Below are 21,447 nucleotides of genomic sequence, written 5' to 3'. Positions count from 1 at the left end.
GGCTCACAGCTAGACTGGAGATCAAGTCTTCCGAGTTCACTGCTCTGCCACACAGCTTCCTCATTTCTGAAACTAGGAAAATAATATCCTCTCCTATTTGTCTCACAGGTGGCATCTAATCTGTCATAAGGACGTGAGAGCTCTTTAAAAGTACAATTATTGTTTTTTAATTCTAGATTGTATTATATGTGTTGAGGTTTGTAAGATTTCCTTCCGTCAAGCAAGTTAGAGTAGACTAATATCTACTAAATTCTTTCTAAATTCATACTTTAGAGAAAGGATAGAATTTGGAGGAATTGCTACTATTGTAATTGATCATTGCAATAATCGGTTTATCATTAAACCACCTAAATCTCTTTATAACAAGATATCTAAGCCTCAGCAGATGGATTGCTTATTTTAATCAAAATAAAATTCCAAAAGAAATAAAAATCTTTTCTATGTAATAAACAGTTGAAGAGTTCATTTACTCATATCGGGCAAAAGGAAAGTTTAGGGATGTCTCCTTTTTGTAATGACTTTAGTGGTGGAATAAATAAAGCAATAGATTTATGAGAAAAGGAAACTTGAGTGGATATTCCTAGATCTGTTCTCACTGAAAATGAGACTACTGCCCAGGCTGAAACAAATAAGAAAAAAGACTCCCCCTCGGCACCCCCTACCCCGCCTTTGCCCTTGCCCCAACAGGAGTTATTACATATAAATCCTAGGTCAGCCCTTTACTTAAGGGCTTCTATTCTGATTGCTTTACTCCTTTCTCAGACCTTGTCAGATTCAACCTAAGTCCTTTTTCTTAGAGAGAAGGTAAGGTTTCAGGAGGCTCAGGGTAGAGGGCTAGTTTATTCTGGAATGAGGCTGGAAGCTGGGCCAGGGTAGAAGAGGTGAACAACCTCCCAGCCCACTTAACTGAAGGAGAGTCAGGAAGCCTGGGTATTTGTTCTGCCACTGACCTTGAATAAAGTCACTTGACATCTGGGCATCCTCACAAATAGGAGATAGCACTAAACAGCTTCTAGTTGTAAAAATCTGATTCTACAGGTAGCAGCAGCAGCTCTAAGCATAGCTAGGAAGAAAAATAGAAGTGGGCAAAAAAGAAGAAATGGGGAGATATGATTGGGAATAGGGGAGAACAAGGTTATAGGTGAGGCTTGATGGTTTGATGCCAAGGAATTGCCAACCCTGGGGCAAAAATGGACCTGTGGGGATGGAAATGAAAAGTTTTATTTCTATTTACTTTATCGTTTTTATCTCAACTATCACTTTTGCCGTCAGAGTACACACCCAATGCAGCCGAACTGCTTGAGGCTTGACCTATTAATCATTTTCAGTGCAGTTTGACTTAAACCCATCATTGCTCAGTACTCTGGTTACAGAAAATCTCCAAGTAAACCAAGGGGACCTCTGTATGTTACCGTTCCGCTGATAGGCTTCACAGGATTTTAGAAGGACAAGCAACCCTGTAGAAGCAAAGGGGAAAGGGCAAAGAACAGGATATGGGATCAGGAAGGACGGGACTAGGGAAGCACGTCCGGTCTCCCCGGCGTCGCCGGACGCGGCGCGGGGCGTGCGGGACCCCGCGGACGGACTGCATTTCCCAGGCTCCGTCGCCCACGTGGCCCCGCCCCCTCTGCCGCTGCGGTCCCGCCCCCTTCTCCCCGGGAGACTCGGCTCGGCGCCCGCCCGACTTCCCAGCGGCCCCGTGCGGCCCGGGCATGCCCAGTACGGGCGCAGCGGCCCCGGCCCTGGGAGCGCCCGGGTGGGAGTGGGCGGCTGGGCGCGGAGGAGCCGAGCGGCCCCGCGGTGGGCGAGGGGCTGGCCGGGCCGGAGTTGCGGCGGCAGAGCTGCCGGGTAGGTGCAGGCGCGGCCAGGGCATTGACGTCGCGCACCCGGCGCGCGCCAGGGGCCCGGGGCAGCCGGGGCGGTGAGGGCGTGTGAGGGCAGGCAGGGCCCGAGCGCTGGTGTGTGTGGTTCCGGGCGGGGGCTTCGGGAGAAGGACCCCTGGCGGAAGCGGGGCGCGGTCAGGGGGCAGGACTCTGCCCCAGGTGAGGCGCAGCTATCTTTAGCGCTCCATGCGACCGGAGGTGAGCCTGCGCCGCACCTCGTGCACAGCTGTGGTTGCGGAGGGAGACTAGTTTCCAGTCGAAATTGTCAAGGAGCCATTGGAGGAGACCAGACCAAGCGGACCCATGGGTTCGGAGGCAGTCCGTGGAGCCCCGGTGAGAGGTGAAGATGCTTACCTTTTCTGCATCTGGAGTAGGAAATGATAGCTTCCTGCTTTCTGGATTTGGGTTTAGTGGCTTAGAAATGAAAGTACACGACTTTGCCTCCGTAGGTGCCTAATAAGTTCTAATGACTGTTAGGAATTTAATGGTCGGCTGTATTTCCAGGCTTAAGAGAAGTTATTTGTCCATGGGGTGCTCTGGTTAAACAAAAAGCCTCTTTGCAGAGCTTGAGTAAAAAGAAGTCCCTACTGAAGGTTAGAGCGCCAGGGTTTTGAAGTTCGCTGTAGCCTTTCGCTTGCTGTGATCTTGGGCAAGCCATTTAACTTCGGAGACTCAGTTTTTCCGTCTGTAAAATGATGTGAACCAGATGCAGCTTATTTCCTCCAGCTCAGTTGTAGGGTTCTCCCTATGTTATTCAGTCTCTGTGTGGCCTTTAATTGTGGCAAGTTACTTTTCTCCGTGCCTCAGCTTTTTGTCAAATCGGACAGTTCGTCAAACATTCCTGTAAGGAAGGCTGCTAGGTTCTCCGTACAAAATTGAAATGACTTGGTCCTTCAAAGGCCGTTGTTGGTCAGTAGGTGATCTGCCACTTGGTACGTGCAGAAGCCAGGTGTTAATGGCCACGGTTCTGATATCACAGCTGTTACCCTGGACGGGGACTGACCTGCCTCAAGCTCCCTGTCAGTGCCCTGTGAGAAACCCAGACTCAGTAGTTGGCTTCCTTAAACTCCCAAGCTAGCTCATTCTTTAGTGGGATTATGTTTGTATAGAAGTTTTGATTTTCATGTTATGGCACTTTATACTAAAAAAAAAAACTATGAAGAATTTTAATACCCCTAATTTATAGATGAGGAAGTAGCTGGTTAGCAGTGAATCCATGATAGTCTTTACAAACTGGTATCTTGTACATCACTGAGCATTTACTGTTCACCTGCACAGAGCTATCCTGTCCCTCTGAAGTGTTTTTTTTTGTTGTTAAGTGGGAGTATTAACAGAGGTTTCTTATCTTAGAAACTCTCTACCTGAAGCAAGTTTGTCTGTGTAGGATTTGACCTCAGGAACTGATGATACACATGGTGTTGTGCAAGTTGCCTTCCTGCTGCTGTATTCCCTGCTCTTGCATTTCTGGGTGGCAGTAGTGCAGTTAGGTCACTAAGGTACAGTTAGGTGAAGTGGTTATAGGTCAAGTAAAGTGTGCTTATGTTTTGAAATTGGAGGCTTGTACAAGCTGCCTGTGAAATTTTGTCATTATGGTTTATCTTTTAAATTGAGAATACCCTCGATTGGTTTAGTCAGGTTTGAGAAGTTTAGAATTGAAAGTTCTTAATAAAATGTTTGAAAATGGGTTTTCCATTCACCCTAAAGACATTAGATGGGAGCACAGTATTTTAAGAATATTTATACACATGAACTTGCAAGTTCTTAATTTTTGAAGCTAGATTTCTCATTCACCTGGGAAATCAATAAAATGGGAAAGCTGGAGTGTGTTAAAGAATATTTACACACATGAACTTTTTTTGGCCTAGTTTAAAATCTGTTTCTTGCATACTTATTAAAATTGTACATATGTATGTATGTATTTAAAGTTGGAAAACATAGAGAGGCCTATTTGGAGGTGTTGGTGGGCAATTTAACATCCTACCTTAAACTTACCTGTGTGCTGGAGGGTCCTGTGTGTGAAGTGCATCATATTTAGTAATTTTTGTTAGAACTTTCATCTTGCCCTTGTGTTTTCATTCAAGTGTTTGAGGTTATACGTCAAACATAAATATTGTTTAAGAGGGGCCAGCCTTGGTGGCCTAGTGGTTAAGTTTGGCACACTCCGCTTTGGCGGCCTGGGTTTGGTTCCTGGGCTTGGACCTACACCACTTGTCAGTGGCCATGCTGTGGTGGTGACCCACATGCAAAATAGAGGAAGATTGGCAACAGATGTTAGCTCAGGGCGAATCTTCCTCAGCAAAAAAAAAAATAATATACATATATATATATATATATATATGTAGTTTAAGAGGATATTGAAATGTAATTATTACCCATCTCCAAATCCTCAGAAGTACTTGGAATGTATGGGAGGGATAGTTAGGGACATCAAGGCCCTAAGAGGAGACTACTGGTTCAAGAGCACATTTACCTCATGTAAAAGGGAAAGGGTGGTAAGTGATTAAAAAAAAAACTTGTGGATTTCAGGTTTCAGCAGTTACAGGTATAATCTTGCTTAGTTCCCTGTGCTAATATCTACCTAAATGCTAGAACCTACTGCACTCCTGTTAGAGGTGTAAGTATGTGGAAAAATGTCATCATGTAGAAATGTATGTGAAATACGGATCTTCAATTTACAATGAGGTTACACCCTGATAAACCCATCGTAAACTGAAAATATCTTAAGCCAAAAATGCATTTAACACACCTAACATACTGAGCATCATAACTTAGCCTCCTCACCTGCCTTCAACGCACTCAGAGCACTTAATATTAGCCTACAGTTGCGCAAAAATCATCTAACACAAAGCCTATTTTATAATAAAGTGTTGAATATCTCATGTAATTTAATGAATACTGGACTGAAAGTGAAAACTGAATGGTTGTAAGTGTATCGGTTGTTTACCCTGGTGATTGTGTGGATGACTGGGTGCTGTGGCTCTCCGCCACTGCCCTCCAGCATCGTGAGAGAGTATCGTACCACATGTCGCTAGCCTGAGAAAAGATCAAAATTCAAAATTTGAGGTATGGTTTCTATTGAATGCGTATGGCTTTTGCACCATCGTAAAGTTGAATAACGTTGTCGAACCATCATAAGTTGGGGACTGTCTGTAACTTATTTTTAAGATAAATATTTTTTCCCCCATTATGCTCCATCTTTTTCCAGGCCCTTCATGATGAAAGATTTTGGGACGCTTCTCTCTCCCCCGTGTAGTTGGTAGTTGGGGTGGTGAAGAGATGGCTGACAGTGTCAAAACCTTTCTCCAGGACCTTGCCAGGGTGAGTACTTAACTCGTCTCTTGACCTTTTTGCTGAGAAATCCTTTAGATGTTTTTGGAAGTTTTATCACACTTGTTGGGTCCTTCACATACAGATTTTCATTCTAATCCACACTACCCAAGAGATAAGTATTACCCTGCATCTTGCTAAGGCTTGGGAGACCTGTCTAGTGAGTGTCTCTGGTATTGGAACCCTTGTCAGCTTGGCTCCAGAGCCTTTTTTTTTTTTTTAATAACTTTTTAGTTTGGAATAATTTTAGGTTTACAGACAAGTCACAGGATAGTACAGAGAGTTCCCCTATATCGTTCACCAGGTTCCCCTATGTTTAACATCTTATTTAACCATGGTATGTTCGTCAAAACTAAGCAATGAACGTTGGCACAGTGCTATTACCTAAACTACTTCATTCAGACTTAAATTACGAACCCTATCTCCGCCCCCCCCCCCCCCATTCTACAAGGTGCAGATGATGATGATCTAGGAAAAGGTCCCATAAAGATCTGTTTAGGACTTAGTCACCTAAATTACCAATAGCACAAAATTCCATTATAGTGGGTGTTTGAGGTCTAATGCGCTAGTTGTAGCCCTTGTAGCTATATTCCTAGGAGCAGGAGCGAGGCCGGTTCTGATGGAGGATGTAGGAGGGGGGTTCTTCCCTCAACGGGAGTGTTTACAAGTTTATTACCTTTGAGTAAAAGAGGGGGAATTGAAGGAGTATCTTAGGGCCAAAGAGACTTCATGCTGTGGATCTGCTTTTAATACCTTTCCCTCCTTATCTTGCCATTCTTGTGCTATAAAATTTCAACCCTGGATCAGTTCTACAGTGTGCTGTTTAATGTTTGTCTGCCCCACTAGACTAAGCATCTCAAGTGGAGATCCTGTCTTTATCCTCGTACATGCTAGGCTCTCAGCCATTTGAACTTAACTATCTTAAATATTTAAACTTTGTGGAAGATTTAGAAGTTAAAAGCAAAATAAGACTAAAAATTACTTGTAGATAAAAGATCAGGTACACACTGTGCCAGTTTATGCTCTTATCAGTGGGTAGCACATAAACTTGCCCATTTCTCTGTATCCTGGCAGTTATCTCTAAAATTTGTTTTAGCTAATAACAATAGGTGAAAATGCCATCCTTAAATCCAGATTGGCCATTGCTTCCAGAATGCCTTCTTCTTCCTGTTCTTCATGAAGTTGAATATCCCAGTACTACCACTCTACTTTGGACATAAATCTGTTGTGGTACTTATTAAACTAATTTTTTTTTTTTTTTTTTTGCTTTACTTGTGTACTTTTCCTGCTAAGTTATGTTTCTTGAGTATTTCCATATGCCCAATGTCTAGCTCATAGAAGATGCTCAATATGTAGGTGGGTAGATGAATGAATGCAGTTCTTTGAACTGGGCGATAGGCAATTCTGGTATTTGTGGCTCCTTTCTGCTATTGGAGCTCTTCCAATATGGTTGGCAAGTGCCTCTGTCACTGTCTTCATATACTTAACGGCCCTCTCCCTGGTCATATACTCTTTAAGGACATTCTCTCCTCCAGCAACACTACCAGGTTGTTTCTGCCTTATGTGGCATGCTCCTGTCCTACAGCTTTTCACATTTTACGGTAATTATTTCTTTGTGTCTCTCTCCAACCTTAGTCCAGCCCTGGTCCTTTCTAGAGACCAGTGTTTAATTTATCCTTGTATCACTAGAGTTTAAATACAGGATATAGGACGTACTATAGGCATTTGATTGATATTGAAAGAGTATAGGGAACGGCAGTAACTTGGCTTTATAGTATTGATAAGTGTGGAGGGATTGGAAAACCACTATTTTGCAACCATGTTATTCAAGATTGGTTTGGGCAAGAATTGTCAATGTATGCTAAATGTAGGGGGGAGAACTTGTTGAACAGGATATTTGCATGGTCTCAGAAGTGTCTGCCCACAGATTGCTTATGAGTTACAAGAGGAAAAATTTGCAACTATACAGTGGAGAAGCAGGAAAACACCTCGACTGACTATGTAAAATTAAGGTCACCAGCAAGGACAGGCACTTCATGTGCCTCTGGATGTAATACCTGGAATGGCACACCAGCACTTCTGTGATGTTCTTGCCACAAATGTGTAACCTGGCTCCAATAGTGAGGAAACAAACCTGCATTGAGGGAATACCATAGAGTAACTGGCCTGTATACTTCAAAAAGAAAGACAGGCTAAGGAGCTGTTTCTGACTCAAGGAGACTAAAAAGACATGACAACTAAATGCAATATGTGATTCTTAACTGAATTCTGATATTTGAAGGGTAAAAATGCTGTAGAGGGCATTATTGGGAAAAGTGGAGAAATTGGAATATGCAGTGTAGATTAAAGTATTTCAGTATTAAATTTCTTGAATTGATAACTATCTTGTGTTATAAAAGAATATCATTGTTCTTAGGAAATACACTGAAGAAGTAAAAGTAAAAGGACATGATGTAATGACCTACTCTCAAGTGATTCAGAGAAAAAAAAATATACAAATAATAATAAATGTGGCAAAATACTAATCTGGTGAATCTGGAGAAAGGGTACTGGGAAGTTCTCCATTCTTGAAACTTTTCTGTATATTGGGAATTTAAAAAAAAAAAAAAATTAAGCCAGGTAGCAAAGTAAGTACAGTGGTTTCCCCTTTTAATTTCACTTCACTGTATGTAACTCTGGAAAGTCTTCTCTGATCCGTAATCTTCCTTCTTTAAAAATAATACCCTTGTCTGTAGGGAATCAAAGACTCCATCTGGGGAATTTGTACCATCTCAAAACTAGATGCTCGAATTCAGCAAAAGAGAGAGGAACAGCGTCGAAGAAGGGCAAGTAGTGTCCTGGCACAGAGGAGAGCCCAGAGCATAGAGAGGAAGCAAGAGAGGTAAGCAGTGGAGGCTGATGTCAGCAAAGGGCTGAGCGCCCTCCTGGAAGGCCCTTCAGGAAGTGATTGATCCTCAGTATGGAATTAAGGCCCTACATAGTGACTTGAAGTTTCAGTACCCCATCATTTGTTTTTTTGTATTTTTTCCCAAAAAAATGTTATAGGTGATTTTTTTCCCCCACATTGAATTAAACTAGGGTCTAGCAATAATCCTTGCTCAAAATGCCATGGTGTTGGGGCCAGCCTGGTGACATAGCAGTTAGCTCCACGCATTCTGCTTCGGTGGCCCAGGGTTCTCCGGTTCGGATCCTGGGTGCGGACCTGCTCACTGCCTATGAAGCCATGGTGAGGCAGCATCCTGTATGGAAGAGCTATAACTCAACAACTATGATATACAACTATGTACTGGGCCTTTGGGGAGGAAAAAAAGAAAAAAGAGGAAGATTGGGAATAGATATTAGCACAGGGCCAAGCTTCCTCAAAAAAAAAAAATGTCATGGTGTTAAGAAAAAAAAAAAATTCAGAATGGTGAATAGAGGACCCCAAAAAATATCATTTGGATTGATGGGTACTTTAGGAGACCCTGCATGGATTTATTTATTCATAGAAGAACCTCAGACATCCTCTTTTAATCTTCTCCAATCTTGGATTTTAGAAAATACATTTTTTTTCTCTTTAAGAAAAGCTGCTTCTCTAGAAATATTTTCAACCTTTTTCTCATTAACTGATATTAGGAGAACATTTGGAAACAATAGGTACTGGAAAAATAATATGGTAACAACAAAAGATGTAAAATGGAGAGCTACTGAATGACAGTATGGAAATAGCCTATATGCCTTATAAGCTAAATATGTATGGTCTTTTCCAGTGAGCCACGTATCGTTAGTAGAATTTTCCAGTGCTGTGCTTGGAATGGTGGAGTATTCTGGGTAAGTTCTTTGTCGTCAAGTTCCAGGTACCGTACAAGCATCTTCAGATTGTTGCTATATTAATGGTTCTCAACTGTTTTCTTGAAACTTAGACAAGAAGCTTTCACCTGCTGATAATGCTTAAGACTATAACTCAGGATTCTGTGCACTTGTAGTGATTTTATTCCCACTCAAAGAACACTTGTGTGCAAATGTCAGGGATAGCCCTGAATGTACGCTTGTATTTTTTTACAAAATGACTCATTCACAAGTTTTAATGTTGTTAGAGGTAACAATTTCTCTTGACATTGTCTGGACATTTTTGCCAAGAGCAACAATGAGGGGATCAGAGGGGAATGGCAGGTGGACAAGGGCGAGGTTTTCCTTGCATCTGGTTATATCAGTCTACGGGCACTGATGACTACTGAAACCCATACTTGAAAAGATTGCCTACCATTAACTGAGAACCAACACAGGATTAAGTGTAATTTGAGTACTCTGAAGGACAGGTAATTAAATATTTCCTTTGACTTGGAATTCAATACAATTCAACTTGTCTTAATCTAAACATTTCACCGGTGTTTTCAGATGTTAGCTATTTTTTTTTTTTTGGTAGGAAGATTAGCCCTGAGCTACCATCTGTTGCCAATCCTCCTCTTTTTGCTGAGGAAGATTGGCGCTGGGCTAACATCTGTGCCCATCTTCCTCTACTTTATATGGGACTCCGCCACAGCATGGCTTGACAAGCAGTGTGTTGGTCTGTGCCCAGGATCCAAACCTGCAAACCCTGGGCTGCCGAAGTGGAGCACACAAACTTAACCACTATGCCACTGGGCTGGCCCCTCAGACTTTAGCTTTAATTAATAAAATATTACTATGTATTTAGTACATGCCTGTATTTTGGCCTGAATACTAGTTGAAATTTCTTCTATGCCCCCAAACTGTTTTTGTGAGCAGTGTCAGATTTGTACCTCTTAGTCCAATTTTGGTGCCTCTTCAGGCCTCCAAATTTGTAAAAGGCACCTCTACCTGTAAAATAATTAACTGAAACTTGGAACTCTTGTTTTAAAAAAGGGCTTTTAATGTTTACCTTATTGCTTCTTTCCTTTAGTTCAGTCTTCTCTTGTTTTATCGAGTTTTTATTCCTGTGCTTCAGTCAGTAACAGCCCAAATTATTGGTAAGTGTATATACATTGCTCTGTGCTGTCTGCCTGGGATGGAGGTGGGAGATGTTTCCCTGTCTCCCTCAGTGTACTGAGCACTTCCTATAAACCAGGAGCTTTAGATGTTTTTAACTCAAACCTCTTAACCCTTTGAATGGGTACTGTTATAGATACTATTTTATGAATGAAGAAATGGAATGAGTTACCAAGGTTATAAACCATCAGAAAGTGGCAGAGCTGGTATTTAAACCCAGGTGGTTTCCTGCATATTATGTACTGTTAGTCACTGTGACATCTCAGTCACCACCAGGTAAGCAGGTTTGTCTCAAGGCAGGCTGCACATATCTGTGGCTGCTCTGAAGTGGAGTTGGGGCCAGAATTTGGTGTGTCCTTGAAGAATAAGACTATCTGAAATAGGTATAGTGATGTGCTGGCAAGAAACAAAGATGTGTGTGGGGGGGGGCCGCGAAGAATAGTCACAATCTAGGGGTTCCGTATTTGGTCTTTTGTTTTTCCATTTCTCCAGTTAAACAAACAACTCTTTCCCCTTTCTTAGGTGATCCATCACTACATGGAGATGTTTGGTCGTGGCTGGAATTCTTCCTCACATCAATTTTCAGTGCTCTTTGGGTGCTCCCCTTGTTTGTGCTTAGCAAAGTTGTGAATGCCATCTGGTTTCAGGTGGGTCCAGGGTGGAATGGAGTCTGGGTCCTAGAGCATGATGGGTTGACAGGTGGCAGGTTTCAGCCTGTGAGGTTAGTGGCTATGTAGTGAGTGATTTCACAGCCTTAACCTTTCTTGGTCAAGCAGCCAGTGGGTGATCTTTGTGTTCTTGTAGAATGGAATTATTGTCTCAGGTCACCTGAGCGTCTTATTGCCAGATGTCCGGGGGCTTTTCTCACCTGGCAGGTCTGATGGCATATCGGTGGCCTTAGCTTTGGGATGGATATTGAAGTCATTTAATTCATGTTTTGGTGAGCTGCTTTCTCTGTTACAGGACATAGCTGATCTGGCATTTGAGGTGTCAGGGAGGAAGCCTCACCCATTCCCTAGTGTCAGCAAAATAATTGCTGACATGCTCTTCAACCTTTTGCTGCAGGCTCTTTTCCTCATTCAGGTGAGACTGGCCTTCTGGGCACATGGGCAGATTTAACAAAAAAAAAAAGTTCACTGGAGGGAGCAGCACAAAGACAGAGTGTTGCATTTATACTGGGGCAGATATGCTTTGTCAGAGGTAATGATTTTTAAATCATTTTTTCACAGGAACTAGAGAATTTAAAAATGATAAAACAATAAGAAACATGAATTTTCCTGCTCTTCCCTGCCACCCTAGTCATTCTCCACCCTTCTGCTGTTCAGAAACTTGAAGCAACTATGAGGCTATCGGGGTAGAGGGTGATGACCCAGAGTGGCAGGTGAATAGTCTCTGCAGTTTTGGAATTAAGATTTTCCGTATTTGTTCTTCAGGGGATGTTTGTGAGTCTCTTTCCCATCCATCTTGTTGGTCAGCTGGTTAGTCTCCTGCATATGTCCCTTCTCTACTCACTATACTGCTTCGAATATCGTTGGTTTAATAAAGGTAAGTGTATCTAAAGAAGCTCAGAACTTGGAGGCCCAGTTTGGAAATGCAGCTGATAAGCAGACCTCTTAAACTGTTCAGTACTTAGGCCATGGGTGAACCATCTTTGGAAGGAAGTAGCCTCTTTGGCAAGAAGGAACTTACATTTGGCTTAGGGAGTTTAACTCCTAACTTGGATGCTGGTGGTTAAGGCAATGTAGCATTATCTTTATGGTGCTTAATGTGATGTAACTCTGACTGAGCTGTAAGGTGGCATAAATGAGCACGAGTTATTCTGAATTAGAGAAATCAATTTGACGTCAGTGCATTCATATTCTTTTGGGGATATTTTTAAAGCTCTTGGCATATTTTTATGGGTGTGTATGGTTGAAAGAAGTTAATTGATTTCTAGAAGATGGCTGCCTTTTTATTTGATACCTTGATTTGTTCAAGACTAATTCTGACAGGATCCTGATGTTGTAGTTCATAATTCACTTAGCCTGCCAGCTTTGAAATTGTGATTACTGAATTGTAAAAACTTTGCATAGAAGCTTTATATCAGATTTGGACAGTTCTTTTTTTTTTTTTTTTTTTTTTATAATTTTACTTATTTATTTTTCCCCCAAAGCCCCTGTAGATAGTTGTACGTCATAGTTGCACATCCTTCTAGTTGCTGTATGTGGGACGTGGCCTCAGCATGGCTGGAGAAGCGGTTCGTTGGTGCGCACCCGGGATCCAAACCCGGGCCGCCAGCATTGGAGTGCGAGCACTTAACTGCTAAGCCACGGGGCCGGCCCAGATTTGGACAGTTCTAATGCATACACTTTAAACTGTGTTCTAAATGGCAGATCTGTACCTAAAACTCAAACCTCGAATAATTTGTCTACCATATTTAGTCTTTTGAGTAAAAGGAAATACACAATCTAATTGTATTGGCTCCCTTGTTTTAGGAATTGAAATGCACCAGCGGTTGTCAAACATAGAAAGGAATTGGCCTTACTACTTTGGGTTCGGTTTGCCCTTGGCTTTCCTCACAGCAATGCAGTCCTCATACATTATCAGGTAATTTGGCTGGAGGGACTTGAAGAGGACTAGTAAAAATGAAGACTCAATGTAGGGAGCACCATCTGTATGCCTGGTTCTGTGCTTGGCATTCTGCATTCTTATTTGGCCATCAGGACGTCTGTAGGATTTTTTTTCCCTTGATAGTCATGGACATTTGTCAGCATTAAAATCTAGTCTGTATGATCTTATATTCCATATTCTTTCTTCTATGTTGCGTCCTGGGGCAGTGTTAAACATACCCAATGCTTAGAAAAATCTTTTGGTTTTTTTTTGAACGATGTGTTTGATATATTAAGGTTTTATCAAGCCATGAAGTTAGCAATGGAGGCAAAGGAACTTTGGGCTTCTAATATCTTCTCCAAAGTCATGACTGTTATGATGGTGACTAATTGTTTCTTTTCTTTTGTTTACAGTGGCTGCCTCTTCTCTATCCTCTTTCCTTTATTCATTATCAGCGCCAATGAAGCAAAGACTCCTGGGAAAGCATAGTAAGTATTAGCCAGTATTAGCCAAAGTGTAAGTTTTTTCTGTGTAAAGGATTGGGGCTATAATGCTACAATTATATGAATGAGACTTTTTTTTAATAACCTATATTTTGCAGGAAAATGTTAATATACGGTTTAATGAGAGAAAAACATTTCTGGGATATATCTCAAAATTTCCCCCATGCATATATACACAAAAATATGTTTCAAAAATTGATGCCAGGGCCGGCCCCGTGGCTTAGCGGTTAAGTGCTCACACTCCGCTACTGGTGGCCCGGGTTCGGATCCCGGGCGCGCACTGACGCACCGCGTCTCCAGCCATGCTGAGGCCGCATCCCACATGCAGCAAGTGGTAGGATGTGCAGCTATGACATGCAGCTGTCTACTGGGGCTTTGGGGGAAAAAAAAATTGATGCCATTATACGTATTCTTTTCTTTTTTTTTTTGTGAGGAAGATCGGCCCTGAGCTAACATCTGTGCTAAGCCTCCTGTTTTTGCTGAGGAAGACCGGCTCTGAGCTAACATCTATTGCCAATCCTCCTCCTCCCTTTTTTCCCCAAAGCCCCAGTAGATAGTTGTATGTCATAGCTGCACATCCTTCTAGTTGCTCTATGTGGACGCGGCCTCAGCATGGCCGGAGAAGCAGTGCGTCGCTGCGTGCCTGGCATCCGAACCCGGGGCCACCAGCAGCGGAGCGCGCGCACTTAACCGCTAAGCCACGGGGCCAGCCTCATTATACGTATTCTTAAAATTTAACAACTCACTGAATATAAGGCACTTGTAAAAACATCTGTAGTTAACTTCATTTTTGTAAGAATGGCCAACTTTTTAAAAAAGTAGTGGACCATGTGATCTGGCTACCTGAGTTTATTGATGATAATAGTAAAACAAAATTTTTTTTTTAATTCTTTTTTTTCGTGTGTGAGGAAGATCAGCCCTGAGCTAACATCTGCCAGTCCTCCCCTTTTTTTTGCTGAGGACGACTGGCTCTGGGCTAACATCTGTGCCCATCTTCCTCCACTTTACGTGGGACGCCGCCAGAGCATGGCCTGACAAGCGGTGCATTGGTGCACACCCGGGATCCGAACCCGGGCCGCCAGCAGCGGAGTGCGCGCACTTAACCACTATGCCACGGGACCGGCCCGTAAAACAAAATATTTTAAAATGAATCTTTAGCAATAATAGCATTCCAGAAGTTTTATTTCAAAGAAAAGCTTGATTAATCTTTGATCAATTTTGGTTACGTCATTGAGGATACAAGTATTAGAAATTTCAGATCTGTTTGGGTTTTTGCGTGCTCTTACTGTCCAGCAGTGCTCAGTGTATATCTTAGTAGGCATAATCGACATTCCCTTGAAACTCTTGAAAATATCATATGCTATATGTGCTTTTTCAGACATCGCTTGAAGTTTGTACCCTGAAGTCAGCCATAGAAAAGTACTTCTCGAATCAGAATTAATCTGAAACGTAACTTAATTTCCTCTAAGCCCTGATACTTCAAATGGTGATTCCACTTCACTCTTAACAGCCACAGGGCCCAGTGCATTCTTCAGTTGCTGCCTCTTTAAACCATGTGTCTTTAATACCTGTACTTCCTTGATCAAATTTCAATTGTCTTGTTTTCCTCTGGGTCATTTTAAGTTTAATGCAGTCAAATAAGTTGTCAAATAATTCAAACAATAATTTTGATCAACTGAGGATCTAACAAGTTGGGTCTCTTGCCTTTTAGCCTTTTCCAGTTGCGCCTCTTCTCTTTGGTGGTTTTCTTAAGCAACAGACTCTTCCACAAGACTGTCTACCTGCAGTCTGCCCTGAGTAGCTCAACCTCTGCAGAGAAGTTCCCTTCACCACATCCGTCTCCTGCCAAACTGAAGGCTGCTGCAGGCCACTGAGTCGCCTGCCATCCAGAGGGTATGGGTGGGATTGGAAGGAGGCTGTGGCAGCTCTTTTCCTTGTTCACCTCCCCAACCAGGGAAGGCAGGACCCACTCTGCCAAGGGCCCTCTGCATTCCCTTCTCTCTGAGGAAATGGGATTTTTGTTTCTGGTGCACGTAAGGCAGAATCTTCCTGACACCAGTATGTGGATTTTTAACACCGGTGAGTCTGAAAGGACCACAGGTTTTTCTGCAGCTCTTTTCTAGCATTTCCCAGCCCCCGTGCCTGGACTGATTTGAATACTTTTTTTCCCTGTGCCATTTACCCTCCCCCCTCCCCTTCCTGCCTTCTACCACCCTTGGATGAATGGATTTTGTAATTCTAGCTGTTGTATTTTGTGGACCTGTTATTTTTGTTGTTTTTCTGTGAAGCACATATATTGGATGTGGGAGGTAAAGGAGTTTCTTGTTGCTCCTGGTCACTCCCTTTATAGCCATCACTGTCTTGTTTCTTGTAACTCAGGTTAGATTTTGGTCTCTTTTGCTCCACTGCAAAAAACAAGCCTGAAGAGATGGGACAGGAGGAAAGACCTCACAGCCAAATCTGCTGGGTTTTGAGGAGTGATTTTTCTTTCTTCCCTTGAAGGGAGAAAAGGCTTTTTTCACTGGTACATAATAAAGTTTCCCAACTATAGGGAGGTACCAATTTTGGACAAGTGCCACTGCAACACAGAATGCTGAAAGAACCAGAACTTTTAAACTCTGGAGGTCTGAAATTTACGGTTGGCCGCTGCCGGGTCTCTCGGGTATCTCAAAGGAATACTGGGTGCTGCAAATAGGAACTGAAGGGGTAAACTTATTAAACCCATTAAACCTGTGATTGGTGTTTTCCTGTCATTTTAATGAGACTAAATATGGAGGGAGGGTGCGGGTGTCAAAACACTTGTACAATTTTAAAGTGTCATGATTAAACGTGAGCTGGTTTCCCACAAGTGTGTAATGGCTGAATTTACAAATCATCACCTCAAGAAACATATTCATGGAACACAAGACTTTGTTTTAGATAACTTGGTTATAGCTTTGTGAGATTAGTCCTGAAAAACTTTCCCCAAGAAAATCTGGATTATGTGATTATAATCATGTTAACATCTTGTGAGAGAATTTGGGATTGTTGAGTTATTTGTTTTAAAGTCTGTATGTACATCTCTCCTGTGTACCTACGAAGGGAGAGAGGTCATTCTAGTTTCAGTGTATTGAACATTCTCATTAGGGAAGAGATTAGACAGTTGGTTAACAAACTTTTACTGTGTACAAGACAAAGACTTAAAAATCATTGCTGGGAGATATAAACCCAAGGTCGATGTGCAGAAGGTTTTTAAATAGTGGGCATCTTGGAAGTAGGCCTTGTTTCCAGCTTGTGCACAAAAAATTATAAAAAACACAGTTAAAATAAGGTTTACTTGGAACATTCCTGTGACGTCTCTGGTCATTTGACAATAGTATTGCAGAGAACTACTTCCAGGTTGCTGTGGGAGTGGTTTGAAGAAAACCTCAGTATTTCATCAGCTTGTAACTGATCAGTGATTACCCTACTTAAGATTAGTTTTTTAAGTTTTAAAAATTAGCTTAGTTATTTAAGTGGCCACAACTTTGCTGCCAGCAATTTGTATTTGTACCAACTAAGCTGGTCTTTGCTAGTTTAGAAGGGTGAAGGAGGTTGAGTAGATGAAGGCGTGATTTTATCCCGCACTGTGCCTGGCTATAGAAAATGCTTAACTGGAAGTGAGGAACCTACACAGTTTTATTAGCGTAATTGAGAGGCCAGGCCTGTACAAAGGCTAGATTAGGCATGTCTACAATAGAAATTTGGTAACAATCTCAAATGAGGCATGTACACAAAAGCAGTGTAAACTTATCTTGCCTTTTCACTAGGGTATGGGCACTGAGGGCAGTGATTAGGAAACTGGGATCAAAGGGAGAGTAGGCTCTGTTTTTGCCAAGTTCAGAATGGCAGTTTGAGGCAGACTAATGGTAACTGAAAAAAAGGGAGGTCATATCACTAAAGATGGAAATGAGAGCTTGAGTTTTAATCATGCAACCAGTGGGATCTAAGGAATCATGTTCACAAAAGTTCTTTTCAGGGATAGACATCACAGCTTGGATAGGTAAACATGATTCAGAACACTACCCTTTTATCCTATCTAGAGTTGAGTTGTTCATTATAGCAACTCTTGAAGAATTAGAAAGTGGATGCTTCAGACCTGAGTATGTTAAGTCTGCTGGAAACTTAAATGGACAGATTTGTGCACTGACTTGTTAATTGCTCTGTACTTAGTAAGGGCCAAGATAAAGTGTAAGAGGAATGGTGACAAACTGAAACAAACCCAGAAGATGGGAACTAATGGTTAGGTTTGTGAACCACCTTAAAAGGGTAACATCTGTGGGAATAAAAGGGCAACTGTAGTTGTCCACTGTCTATTCATTTTCCATCCACTTCTATTTATTTTCTGATTATTGAAGTAGTACAGGTGCTGGCCCCCTGGTGTAGTGGTTAAGTGTGTGTGCTCCGCTGCTGGCGGCCCGGGTTCGGATCCTGGGCGCGCACTGACACACTGCTTGTCAGGCCATGCTGTGGCGGCGTCCCATATAAAGTGGAGGAAGATGGGCACAGATGTTAGCCCAGGGCCAGTCTTCCTCAGCAAAAAGGAGGATTGGATCTTCCTCACACGCGCACACACACACAAATAGTAGTACATTCAGCTTCTATATTTGTTTACCCCTATCAAGATTGCTCTGGTAAAGGTTATCAGTTCATCAATAGTATGATAGAATAGACATTTAGTTTAGCAGTTATCTCCCCTCTGCCATTAACATTCCTCCTATGCTATATGACCACAGATGGAAGTTAAGAGTGCTGACTTCAGGTCAGTGTAACTTAGGCCTTTTTAACAATGAGAGCCATCCATCAGTAAAATATTTTGGATGGACCTAAAGTGATTCCATAGAACCAGTGAAGGATCAAGTGGGGGAAACAGATGACCTAAACATGGAAAAGGCATTTGAACAGCTTCTCTGTTAGGCACTGTGCAAGCCACTGGGGACTCAAGGGTGAACCGGAAAGGTATCACTTCCCTCTTGGACGTAACATGAAGGGGACTGACAAGTGATCGGCAAATTTTTAAAAATTACGTGTTCAAATAGCTGCTATTTTCCATAGGTCACAAAGCTGGATAAAATGTTGGAATTCAGAGAATCTTTGAGTAGAATGAGAGATTAGGCCATACATTCAGCCTACCGTTCTTGTGCTCCCGATTTCAAGTTTAAATGTTCTGTAGTGCTTTCAGACCTATGGGAAAAATAGTGACTGCTGGATCATTTAGATAAGAAGTTCTTAACCAGGGATCAGCATCAGAATCATGACATACCACCTGGCCCTGGAGGAAAGTTAAGTAGGTCTAGTAACACAAGGTAACTTTAAGAATTCCAATAACTACTTTCATAGAAATTTGGGAAGCTATTGGCATCCATAAAGAACAGATTGTTGTGAGAAAGGGACAGAATAGGAAAGTGCTTGGAAATTAAAGCAGTTGTGGGAATAAAATGAGATGACTTATAAAAGTGACACTGAGGAGGCTAAATTAGAGAACTGCAAGATAAAATTGAGGAAATTTCCTAGAACACAGAGCAAAAAGATCAAGACGTGAAAAAAGTTAAGAATCATGGACATATCCAAGAATCAGGAGATCCAACATTGGTCTAATTGCAACTTCAGAAAATGAGAACAGAAACATGGAGATAAGAATAAAATCGAAGAAAATTTCCTGGACAATGAAAATTGGAGTTTTCAGATAGAAAGGGCCTGCTAAGCGTAAAGCAGGAAAAATGAAAGAAAGAAAAAAACACATAGATGGGATCTCTAAGGAAAAATAATTTATCAGGGAGAAAAACAGGTTACCTACAAAGGACTGTGACTCACATTGGCGTTAGACTTCTCAAGAACAACAACTGATAATGGAAGATCAAGTTGTAATGCCTTGAAAGTGTGCTTTTATGTGCTCCTGTGTGTATGGGATGGGTGGGTCCCAATTTTGTTCCTATAATTCAAAATCTAGCTATGCTATTAATTAAGGACAAAATAAAGGCATTGTTTGCTTTCCATTCAGCTTTTCTGAACAAGTTACTTGAAAAGTCTATCAAAGTGAAAAGTAAATCCAAGAAACAAAAATGACTAATTAAAACACCCAACCAAACAACACGAAACAGTGGAATCAGACGTGCATTGAGAAGAAATCCTGGTTACAAAGCTTTGCAGCACATTTGGAAAGGTGGGTTCTGGGGAGAATATCTCCAAGAAGAAAATAGATACTGTTACCCTGGTGTGCTCCAGATGAGATAAAGGCATGTGTTTCTTTTGATCAATGATATAAAAGAGGTAAGTAGACACTTGAGAGGACAGCCCTGTGGCCTAGTGGTTAAGTTCAGCGTGCTCAGCTTTGGTTTGGTTCAGAGGTGGACCTACACCACTCGTCTATTGATGCCCATGCTGTGGCAGCGGCTCACATACAAAAGGAGGAAGATTGGCTGCAGATGTTAGCCCAGGGCAAATCTTCCGCAGCACACACACACAAAAAAAAGTAAAAAGTAGACACTTCAGGAAAGACTGAAAGCTCCACAGAAATGACATGATTCCTACAAAGCAAGCTAAAAAGGGCATTCTTTTAAGCAATTGATGGAACAGTAAAAAGTTTTTCTGAAACAACCAAGTCAAAACTTTTGGTCCAATAAATCAGGAGGGAGAAGGATTAGCTGATATGCTGAATTCATGTATATAGTCTCTGGTTTATAGTACCATAATAATTTTTCCCATGACTTTGCTGTCCATACTTTGGTTTTACTTATAGATAAGCCTCTCCCTAGCAACTGGTACTAAAGAATCATCCTAAAAATAGGCTTACATTTTGAACTTTGTTCTTTAGTAGCATATTTTGACTTCTGAAAAAGCTGACATAATTCTACCACCTGAAAACTTAAACATTCCCTTTAAGAAACATGTTCAATTTTTTAAAAAATTGAGAACCCCAACATCTTAATGTTCTTGCAACAATACTTTTTTTTTTTTTAACTTTAAAGGAATCTTTCTAATTTCAATTCCTTTTTTCTTTTAAGAAAATAATTAAATCTTGTATGGAAAAGCATTTACTTGAAGTTCTCAAACTCCTTCAGGTTCACCTTCAGTTTCCCTCTGTTAATAAAATTACATTGAACACATTATAAAAACAAACAAAAAAGCAGATCTATTGAATCACAATGTCCTGGGGTGAGCCTGGTCATGTGAATTTTGAAAAATACACGTGATTTCCAAGCACTGCTTTAAGTGTGCTTTCAGTGAGTTTAGTCAGTTGCATTCATAGTAGAGTGGCACTGGCACTAAGTCTGAACAGTTTCCAGATGCTCCCCTTCTCTTTGGCGTAGCCGCCGCTCACTGAAGTGTGTAGGGAGCAGGAGTGCGGGGAGTGCGTGGGTGTACACGTGCGTGTCTGACACGTGCTGGAATTGGCTGCTGAAACTTCGCTCCCTTCCCTGGGCTCAGCAACATTTTTTTTTTCTTTTTTTTTTTTTGGTGAGGAGAGAGAGGGAGAAAGGAGGCAAGTTACCGCAGCTTTCGCTGGCAGATATTTTACGAAGGGGAAAGGCGTGAGCTGACAACGTACGGCCAGGCTGCTGCTGGTTCTCGGCAGAAGCCCGTCCACCGCGTGGGAGCACGGCCTCTGCGGCAATGGGGATTCTTCCAGCTCAACCCGACGATCACTTGAGGCCCAGGTGTGCTCATCCACCACGTCAGGGGCTTGAGACCGGGAAATGCCGCGTGAAATCGGTCAGGGCTCTCTAGTCCACGGGTTACCCGAGCATGGTCAAAAACAGCTTTTGAGAGAACTGTCAGACAAATCCTGTCCAAGATGTAACGGTCTGCACCAGGAAGCGTTTGAATTTTCATTGAGAATACATAGAAAATTCTTCCCTCCTCCTCTATAACCTTATATTTAGGTAACGGTCAATTTCTACTTTAAAAAAAGAATCTCAGAAACAAAAACAAGAGGTCACACTGCCCAGCTTTTTGGGATTTGTAGTTTCGGCCTATTCCTCCGCGTAGTTTCCGCTTCTGGTCACATGAACGAGGTAACCGGGCCACACTTTCTCCCGCGAATCCTTCGCGGTCCGCAGACCGACACGTCACTCCTCGGCCGTCAACCAAACTGCTCCGAGCATGTTCTTTCGGCGCTCTAGCTCTCACGAGCAGGCCTG

The 21,447-nt window shown here is 42.1% G+C and overlaps 1 protein-coding gene across 2 annotated transcripts; it reads left to right on the top strand.

The window, feature by feature from the left end:
* Nucleotides 1-1,757: 1,757 nt before the first annotated feature.
* Nucleotides 1,758-16,136, top strand: EI24 (EI24 autophagy associated transmembrane protein). 2 transcript variants are annotated; one of them, XM_058544879.1, is made up of 11 exons: nucleotides 1,758-1,848; nucleotides 5,089-5,201; nucleotides 7,946-8,091; nucleotides 8,960-9,020; nucleotides 10,111-10,177; nucleotides 10,719-10,843; nucleotides 11,160-11,279; nucleotides 11,630-11,741; nucleotides 12,671-12,782; nucleotides 13,199-13,273; nucleotides 15,000-16,136. In XM_058544879.1, the coding sequence occupies exons 2-11, from the start codon at nucleotides 5,160-5,162 to the stop codon at nucleotides 15,160-15,162; spliced, it is 1,023 nt and encodes a 340-aa protein (XP_058400862.1). In that variant the 5' UTR covers nucleotides 1,758-1,848; nucleotides 5,089-5,159; the 3' UTR covers nucleotides 15,163-16,136. The 2 variants fall into 2 exon arrangements, with proteins under 2 accessions (XP_058400862.1, XP_058400861.1); XM_058544878.1 differs by lacking the exon at nucleotides 1,758-1,848 and adding an exon at nucleotides 1,920-2,223.
* The last annotated feature ends 5,311 nt before the right edge of the window (nucleotides 16,137-21,447 follow it).

Source organism: Diceros bicornis, chromosome 7 (assembly GCF_020826845.1).
Source record: "Diceros bicornis minor isolate mBicDic1 chromosome 7, mDicBic1.mat.cur, whole genome shotgun sequence".
Lineage (NCBI taxonomy): Eukaryota > Metazoa > Chordata > Mammalia > Perissodactyla > Rhinocerotidae > Diceros > Diceros bicornis.
Note: the sequence above shows the minus strand (reverse complement) of the source record. Positions and strands in the feature narration are given on the sequence as shown.